This window comes from Cariama cristata, unplaced genomic scaffold (genome assembly GCF_000690535.1).
Source record: "Cariama cristata isolate BGI_N322 unplaced genomic scaffold, ASM69053v1 scaffold10832, whole genome shotgun sequence".
Classification (NCBI taxonomy): Eukaryota; Metazoa; Chordata; class Aves; order Cariamiformes; family Cariamidae; genus Cariama; species Cariama cristata.
In genome coordinates, this window is record NW_009603236.1 from 526 (window position 1) to 9,926 (window position 9,401).

Consider the following 9,401-nt stretch of genomic DNA (forward strand, 5'->3'; position numbering starts at 1 on the left):
CACTGATGGGTTGGTGAGGGTATCCAGGGAGGCAGTGATGGGACAGTGGAGGTACCCAGGGAGGAGGTGATGGGTTGGTGAGGGTAGCCAGGTAGGCAGTGGTGGTACCCAGGGAGGCGGTGATGGGTTGGTGAGGGTAGCCAGGTGGGCAGTGGTGGGGCAGTGGTACCCAGGAAGGCAGTGATGGGTTGGTGAGGGTACCCAGGTAGGCAGTGGTGGTACCCAGGAAGGCACTGATGGGTTGGTGAGGGTATCCAGGGAGGCAGTGATGGGACAGTGGAGGTACCCAGGGAGTTGGTGAGCTTACCCAGGGAGTTGGTGAGCTTACACAGGTAGTGGAGGTACCCAGGAGGACAGTGGAGGTCCCCAGGGAGTTGGTGAGCTTACCCAGGTGGGTGGATGCTCTCTGTAGGCTCCCTTTAAGACTCTAATGGGTCTTTGCTTTCACGCCTCTCCTGACCAGCCCTTTCGGATGGAGATTAGCTCAGGTATCTTTCTCAGCCCTGGTTCACCACAGCCCCACAGAGACATGTGCACCATTAGCAGCACCGGCGACGCACCAAGGGCTGATTTAAGCACTCTCGGTTTTGAACATGCTCTTTCTCTAAGGCCCCTGCAGAGCTGGCTCAGGAAATACTTGCTCCCGACTTTGTTGTTATGTTTGCATTTGTTGTTGGTTTGGTGCCGTAGCATCTTTCCCCACTAAAGCCCCCTGGCAGTAATGCCAAGGGGATTTTCTCTCTTTTTTTTACTAAAATTCCCTGCTATTGTTGCAAGCCTCATGTCAGACAACCGCAAAAAACCCCACCACTAAATAGATGTGGGGTTCCACGCTTGCAGTGGGTCACTGGGCACTCAGATGGCTATGTGGATGGTACTTGCTATTTTTCACTTTCTAAGAGATACTTTACATTTGAAACTATAGCGACATCAAATTCTCAATAGAGTCGGTGTCTGAGAGAATAACGTAAAGTGATGGAGGCGGTGCAATCCGCAACAACCTACAAAACAGATCTGTGCAAAGCCTGAGCTTGTTCCCATTAAACACAGCTACCACAGGCAGTTCCGTCTTTTTTAGCCTATTTGCTCTCTTTCGTATTTAACCACAGATCTCACACACAGCCTCATTCCCAGGATAAGCGCAGACAGCTGGGATGCATCGCGTGTAATTGTGTGTATTTACATACATATATATACACGGTACCGTGAAGCTGAGTCAATGACCCTCTTTTGTTCCCTCTTTAATGCAGGAGCTCAGCACCCTGGGATTTGAATGTACCCTTGAAGAGGTTGATCTTGAAGATATCACCAAGAATCAAATCAACACGATAAAAGCTTGCACATCTGAGGATTCAGGGGTAAAAAAAAAAAAAAAAAATTATCAAGTTTCAGCATCGTATTTTCATGGAACAGACATATAATTCACACTTCCACAAAATCACCATGTCTCATTTCTTCTTTAATTTGCAGACTGGAAACTGTCCAGTACTGGAAAGATCTACTTTTGATACGGTAAATTGCAAGTTTCCCAAAAGAACCCCTCCTTTTGCTTGTTGTACGTTTAAAGCATAGATTCCCACGTTTCCTAACAATTCTGCCTTTTGCAGAGCAAATGCCTGCAGGGCATCTATGAGGATCTGAATGCCTACAGGGCAGAGCTGAAGAACTTCAGTGATCAAAAGGTGCTGGCAACTATTGATGAAATGATGAGAGTGAGTATTCCTGCCTCCTTCCTTTCTGCTATTTCTGTCTTAAACCAGAGGCTTTAATCCAGTTTGCTCCATTCTGAAGGCAGGCAAACAGTGACCTTTCTTTAATTTGGTAACTTAAAAAAACCTGCCTGTTACTGGTTTTCCTAGAAGGGACTTGGTTCTTAGGAATTGTGTGTCACACTTTGTATTTTTGCCTTGCTGATACGGTCAGCCCCCCAGGACTGAGACGTACGGCTCCTTAGCATCCCTCCTGCTTTCACACCGCTCCGCTCTGGCAAGGAGACGGGGAAGAGGATTTTCTGCCAGCTTCTCAGAGATCTCAAAAATAGCGTAAAAGATAGAGTTAAAGGGACAGAGCTCTATCTCTCTTCCAAATACTGACATATAACACGCCTGGTATACTGAGTATGGCGTAGGATGTACTGAACTTTGATAAATATTATTAGTGAGAAGAGGGAATAGATGTTAAAAGCTTGTTTGTTTATCTAACAAAAGCTAATTTAAAAAAAAAAAGTTAATTGCCTTTGTATTGACACAGCATCTCCCATAGCCTGGAGATTCAGGCCACGGGCAGATGAGCCCAGTCTAAAGGGTCGCTAGACAAAGCCGGCCATAGGCTTTTTATTGAAAAAGCATCTTTATTCCTGGGCAGAAAGAGCCTTTGTGCATGAATGGACATTTTTGTCTCAAGGAAAGTACAGCTGCACATCCAAAGTCTATTAATTATACCACTAAATATTTCAAAATTTATCCTAAGTCTATTAATTATACCATTAAAGATTTCAAATTTTTCATTTATGAGAATACGTTATTATTTCTAAGTCTTGTCATTCACCTCTTGGGAGGGGGCAAAAAAAATCTACCGAGGTTTTTTTTCAGCCGCTTTCTGGCGATAGTTCTTAACTCCCCTTCCTCTTCCCAGGCGCTGAAGACCAGCAGCAGGAGCGTGCCGCAGCCCTCGGCGGGCGCGGGGCTGAGCTCCTTCAAGGAGAGGATGAGGCTCTGCAGCATCCTTCACGCCTTCCGAATCCGCACCATCACCATCAACAGGATGATGAACTACCTGACCTCCCCGGAGAGCTCGCGGTAACCGCCCGGCCCTCCAGCACTGTGGGTACTAATTTGACCCAAGGATGTTCTGGAGGGAAAAAAAGAAAAAAAAAAAGTAGGGTCGATACCCCGCGAGGTGGTCGGTGGCTTTTAAGGAATCTAGAGCATAATATTTCAGTTTCTTATAAATCACGTTTTAGCAAGCTCTTGTTAGTGCCTTTTAATCTATCATGTTAAACTTCCAGATTTCTAGAAAATAAGCTACGTTGCCGTACCAAAATGTTCTCAAACCACCAAACACTCAACTGTAATTTAACTCTTCTATTTATTCAGCTGTAATTTTCAGAAATTGAAACATATTTATAATAATCAATTTATTTATGATGATATTCCTTATTTATTCTATTTATTGCCTAATAAAATTAAAGTTTGCATAAAAACTGCGGTGCCTTTTTTTTTTTTCCTTCCACAAGCTATAACGTGAATGTTTTTAAAATACTTTGCTGGCCTGTAAAGGTATGCCATAGTAACATTCAGCACTGGCATCATATTTTAAAATCCTGTTTCTTTTCTTGCTTACATCAGACATGTTTCTTGTGGATTTTCTCTCAGGCCGAGCACTCAAAGCAACCCACTTGATTTCATCCTCACTTACAGTCATTTTTCCAGCCGGTCACACAGTTTCCAGGGTGAAGCCCTGGCCCCACCGAAACCAAAGTGAAATTGTGGGTTCCAGCGGGGCGGCACGGACCAAGCTCTGAGCCAAGAGCAACCTCGTCCTTCGGTTCTGCGATGCAGCTGCGATGTTTTCATTCCTTCTGCCTGCAAGAACTGGACAAAGCCAAACCGAAAACTACAGAAATAAAACTTTTTTTTTTAAAAAAAAAAAAAAAGCTTCTTGATTTTAATTTAAAGCACCTGAAGTTTGAAGACCTTATCATCTCTTTTGACCACCTGCTACGCTATCCAGTTACCTTCGTTCTTACAAACAAGCATCTTGTTTCCAGCTTGGATTTACTGATCTCTGCTTCGGACCAGAGGGTCCTACTGGAGCTTTGGGGTTTATTGGGTATCGTAAAGGTCCCCCTGATGTACATAACGGTGGGGCATCAAGGGCTGGGTAGATGGCCCACAACATACAACAACCTTGTAACGTTTCACCCAATAGCTAAGGTAAATTAAAAGAAAAAAATCAAATCATACATTAATAGTGTAAATGTTTCCTTTTTAATCCTTATTTTTTAAAAGTAGGCTTATTCTTTCCTAGACATACACAGAGGAAGACGATCAAAAGAATCCTGCGTCTAAAAACAAGACAATCTCCCGTATCGGCTCGCCGCTCTCTTCTGCAAACAACCCTCTTTCCAAATCTTTCCCAAATCCGAAGTACACACATTGCCGACAGAGTGACAGCCTTCACAGAGATTTTGGCTGCTCCCGTTTTAGTTTAAGTGCCTAATTCTATTCAAGTTAAAATTCATCAAGTAAAAAAAAAAGTATAAGAAGTTTATAATACAAAAAAAAAAATTATACAACATAAAAAATTATCTTATAAAAACTGAGACAGACTATACACAAAAGAGCAAGGAATAAATTCCCAGAGAAAATTCAAAGCTGCCCGGAGTTAATAGTGGTGTTCCCATAAAACCAGTCTTTGGGTTTTTAGAAAACAGAACTACAGCTTAACAAGGACTGAGTGTACACGAGCAGATACAGTAATGACCTATATACACAGTGATTATGCAAAAGAATTTACCTGCAAGCTTAGGATTATTCTTCCCTGATCTTGGGCATCTGTGAGAAATACAAAGTACCTCATGATTTTGGCAGTTCAATTTTTTTTTTTTAAGGGGATGAAAGTTTCTGCATAACTTTTCTCCCTGTCTTTCCCTGATGTAAATAAAAACGTTTTCCGACAATGATTGTATACCTGAAGAAGGTCAACTGGTTTCTTCCAGTGTTGATGTCTTTTAGGACCGGCTTTAACGAGCCAAAGCCGGGTGCCAGTGTTGGGTTTCCCCGTTCGTGAAGCCCGGCACTGCCAGCCGCGACGCCGGGATCCACCGCATGAGTCATTGCTCCTGAAAGTCTTACGTGTGCTTATATCCGAGCAAAATTTCATTCACGCTTCTTGCGAAGATCCCGCCTAATACTTCCCGCTGAGTGATGATGCCTCGCATCTTCCTTCCCCAATCCCAGCGAGGGTCCCGGGGAAGCTCCCACCGCGCTCCCGGCCGCGGCGTCGCCAGCTCAGCGCTGAGCCGAGAAACCTGAGGAAAGGAAGGCGCACAGACACACCGCGATTACCCTGTCTCTAGAAGTTACTGCCACGTGCAAGTTGAACAAGAAATGTATTCAAAGCCTACGGGACAGGGTTGGGAGGGTCAGACGGGCGAGGGAGTACGAGCAGCTCTCCACCCTTTGCGGTCAGGGAGAATTAAGAAAGAACAAAGTTTTGCCTGTTGCTGAAAAAAATTTATTTCGTTTTTGAGAAAGGTTCCCCTTGGCTGGCTTAGTTCTCGGCTCACTGAACAGCTTTGGTTTGCAGAACGTCGGAAGCCCCCCAGAAATGAGGGGGAGCAGCCAGGGACAGTAAGGGAACACCGACCGCCCCCCCCCAGGGGTCCGCAGGGCTCAACCGCTGAGTCGGCCGTCAGGGGAAGGTGGTGATTCCCCCTTCCTAAAATACGTAAGAGTAAAGACCCAAACATCTCTTCTCAGGACTTCAGAGAAGCCCAAGAATTGCCTTGGGTCTATAACGCCGAGTCCCTCGGGCATGCCGAGAGTACGTCCGTGCAAAAATACGATTCATTCTGTATCAGTTTCTGAAGGGAAGTATAAAAATGCCACAAGAAAGAAAGTTATCGCTAACATCAGAAGGGAGAAAATTTTGCCCTACGTAGTAAGACACGTGCGAGGTATTTGGTAAACTCTCTGATGCGAATTCTTAAAATACATCACCTGAAACACGGGGATGTACCGAAGTAAACGTAACGGGAAGGCGATACCTTGCAGGGCTTGCAGGATCTCACAGGACGCTTTTTCACGGAGCCTGTGGTACAAAGCTTCTGCAGTTCCGTTGCTTTGCTCTCTGTCTCTCCACTTGCTTAACACCAGAAATTTTTGTATATTAACTTCTCGCTCGGTTGCCTGGATCTGCTCGATGTCTTTCATTTCCATCTGAAGACACTCAATGGCAATTTCCCTCCACTGCCTACCAAACAACTTTGCGATCTCCATCAGCTGTTGATCAGTTAACTTTTTCGGTTCAGTTCCATCTGAAGAGACACAGAACAAAAAAATCCGATTTAACATTGCTCTTTTCATTAAACTTGTAACTAAATCACACTATTAGGTCTGTGCATGGCCGGGGGACGTACGATGAAGGTGATCTTCTTATTCAGATTACCCAGCAAGGGCAGAGCCAAGCGCTGGAGAAAAGGACTAAGAAGCCCAACTCATGACGATGTCTGATTCCATGCTGGCTGCTGTAAAGGGTTTTTTTCCCCCATTTATAAGCAGCTATTCATCACGGGAAGGATCTCCCAAGGTTACCAAGCACCCAGAGATTTTGAGACATCTAACGTTAGGGCGATGCTAAGCGCTCGCTATCTCCCGGCAAGTTCAGATGCCTGCTGTTCTCAAAGCCTCCAGCCGCTCCGGAAAGGTGAGGTTTGGTTTTCCTTTAACTGCAGTGGCTCCGAAGTCTCGGCCCAGCCCGTGCTGTTACAGGGACCGAGCCGCTCTCCTTCTCCGTGCCACCACCGACCGAGAGAGAAAACGGAGGTTTGGAGGGAGGGAAGCTCTCCCGCTGGCGGCTACATGCACCCATCAATAAATACCGATGGGGCTACTTTTGCCGATTATTTTTTCATTTCCTTATTGAACTAACATTATTTCTTCTGTATTTGTTCCAAGTAACTATCGGTAAATGAGTAGTTTCTGGGTGGGAGCTCCCAGCATTTCTGACCATCAGGTCATCACGTGTCAGCAATGAACAAGAACTGACTTTTTCTTTTCTCAGAAAATCAGGAGATAGCCCAGACGCAAAATCTGAGACCTGTAGTGGAAACCTCTTTCAAAAACAGCCACTATTGCCCAGTCTGAGAAGACAAGACCGTTTTAGCTGAGCCTTATAAAGCAAATTTCCTACCTGCTTCTCCCCATTTACTTACTGAAGGAAGGACAGCGTACCAAAGCACACAAAGGTAGGTACAGTCTCGGCACCTACAAAAGCAGCACTTTCTCTTCCTATATTTCACGCTCAGATTTGTGGGGGCTTTAAAAAAGCGAGCTCAGGTTCAATTCACAGGATACAAAAAAAACCCCAAAACAACAACCCAAACGTGTTATTTTAAATGACGCAGCAACGCTCTACCTGCATTATTGCCGGTCCTTTGCTTTTTGCTACAGAGCTCATCTTCTTCCAAAATGCTGAGGGCTGGTTTCCGTTTTTTGACGCCTAGGAAGCAAGCGAGAGGCGATGTTACCTCTGCCGTCTCGCTCCGGCTACGACAGCGAGCGAGGTACACAGAGAAAAAAGCACCCCCAACTTATCTTCAAACGGACTTACTGACTGCGCTTCGTTTCTGCTTGTTTTTGTTCTGATCGTAATGTATCCAGTCACCTGGCAAACAGTTTTCAAAGGAAACAAAAGGTGAAGGAGGAATTCCCATTGCTATGCCCCACATCCAACAATTCCCAGGCACAAAACCAAGCTGTTGGGTGGGTGGATTCTGGCTGCTGAGCTAAGATTTTATATAACGAGATGATTTTTTCCTTCTTTTACCCAACGTGCTGCAGCATGCCATCTATAACGTGCAATAGAGATTGCATATATCGCATAATACGCAACAGAGATTGCAGATTATTCCCAGTAAGTAAAACTACAGCGGAGCATCCTCCCGCACACCCCGTGGCCCCGAAGCCTTCGCCCGTTCGCTCACGAGGGATTACGCAGGGTACTGCAAGATCCCCGACCCGACCTCCCGGAGCTCTGCTCTTTGTCTTTTATCCCTTCCAGCTCCAAACCTCGCGATTTTAAGAGCAGGAATTTAGGTGCATCCAAGGGCTGAATGACAGCCCAACTCCCGCGCCTTTTGTCGTGGGAAGACCGCAGACTCACTCTCTCTCAGTTTTGCTTTCCATACGACCGCGTCAGAGTCCAGCTCAACCAAAGACAAGGTGAAGTCGCCAGGTTTCTCCAAATAGACCTCAATGTAGCTTTTTAGTTTCAAGAGAGATCCATCAACAAATTCAATTTCCTATATCATGTAAAGAGGTTAAAAATAAGTATTTATCCAAAACAAACTAAAGAGGAACTATTGGGCGGTTGGCACAGAGCTGAGCCCAGCTCCAAAGTTTTGCAGTTCACTTTAGCGTCAGGATTTCATCCCAAAATTTTAGGGCTCTAAGAGGCAAATGCTTTCTGCAGCAATGGCGAGTGAATGTGAAAAACGTCCTTAATGCCAGCGCAGGAATGTACAGAAAAAGCCGTTTTGTGCCCTGTTTCTAATGAAGCTGCGATGCACGGACGGAGGGCTGTGTAAGGGACTTACCTCCGGAGTGATTTCAGCTTCTGGCTCACAAACTAATCTATATCTCTTTCCATTCTGTAGTAATTTTTGGCATACAGGAGGCTTGTCAATTTTAATGAATTTCTTATTCGAATGTTTGACAGCTTTCCAGATATCCTAAAATTTAAAAATAGAATTTGAAGGTTACTTACTTCAGTAAAGGAATTAACATTTAAAACCTGTGCTCAGGTGGCTCCTCGGGCTTTCCTCTGGCCCCGGCTCTATAGAACGGCCGCGACTTTCTCCACGGGACAAACTTTACAGAAAGTTGTGCACTAAACACCGTGCTCGAAAAACATCAGATGAACCTCTTCAGCTACTGTGCTGCGTGGCTGAAATTAGATAGAGGAGTTTGCAACCCGAATAAAAGGAAGGTTATTTGTCGCTGTCCTTATCTCGTGTTTGCCTGCGTATTGTAGGGGGGAACGGGCGAGAGGACAAGAAGCTCTTTCAGGTACAAATCCTGAGCTTTGTGGATTTTGGTGGCAAACGGGTTTCTTTTCTACAGCAGCTTGTGAGCGAGCACATTGGCCAGTATAATTACTTAAATATCATACCCTAACTTGGCAGCCCTTTTCAGTATGGAAGTCTCCGTACAGACAGATCTATATATATATAGCTTTGCAGGCAAACACTGGGGCGAGAGCAGAGCATCTCTTTGCCATACGCCATCCCCCATGGAGCACCCCCATAACCAACCCTGCCGGTATTTCTACGTCATGCCGCCCGACACGAGCCCTACCTTTATAAAGGAGTCGTTGTTTGTGGCCACGTAGACCCGAAAGGATAAGGAGGGATGCCCGTCGACAACTTTATAGAGGATGACGGCACCGTGGTACTGCACCGGCTCCTGGCTCTGGATGAGGGGTCCCACCGGTGACAGCGAGCTCACCAGCCACTTGACGTGCGAGGCCGAGTAGTCGGCGGAGGGCTCGATGGCTGCGTCCTTCCCTTTGATGTGTAAAACCTTGAAGGCCATGCCAGCACCATGATCTGCGGGGACACGGGGTTGCCTCAGCACCTCCTGCGCCGGGGCGCCCGCAGCCCTCCGTGCCCACCCGGC

At 45.8% G+C, this 9,401-nt stretch overlaps 2 protein-coding genes across 2 annotated transcripts in view; one reads left to right on the plus strand and one right to left on the minus strand.

The window, feature by feature from the left end:
- Positions 1 to 1,250: 1,250 nt before the first annotated feature.
- Positions 1,251 to 2,802, plus strand: IL12A (interleukin 12A; the record flags this gene model as incomplete). The annotated part of the gene is made up of 4 exons (XM_009695095.1): positions 1,251 to 1,358; positions 1,471 to 1,512; positions 1,608 to 1,712; positions 2,635 to 2,802. Coding segments are annotated over 4 exons (423 nt in total), but the record flags the coding sequence as incomplete, so codon positions are not given.
- Positions 2,803 to 4,852: 2,050 nt separating this feature from the next.
- The window catches only part of CARD8 (caspase recruitment domain family, member 8), a gene marked incomplete at its 5' end in the record, with an annotated part of 6,511 nt that continues 1,962 nt past the window's right edge, over positions 4,853 to 9,401 (minus strand). Inside the window, 7 exons of the mRNA XM_009695096.1 lie at positions 4,853 to 5,032; positions 5,724 to 6,040; positions 7,141 to 7,224; positions 7,336 to 7,389; positions 7,888 to 8,026; positions 8,321 to 8,455; positions 9,081 to 9,331. Coding sequence (XP_009693398.1) covers positions 4,853 to 5,032; positions 5,724 to 6,040; positions 7,141 to 7,224; positions 7,336 to 7,389; positions 7,888 to 8,026; positions 8,321 to 8,455; positions 9,081 to 9,331 — 1,160 coding nt within the window. The remainder of the gene's footprint in view (positions 5,033 to 5,723; positions 6,041 to 7,140; positions 7,225 to 7,335; positions 7,390 to 7,887; positions 8,027 to 8,320; positions 8,456 to 9,080; positions 9,332 to 9,401) is intronic.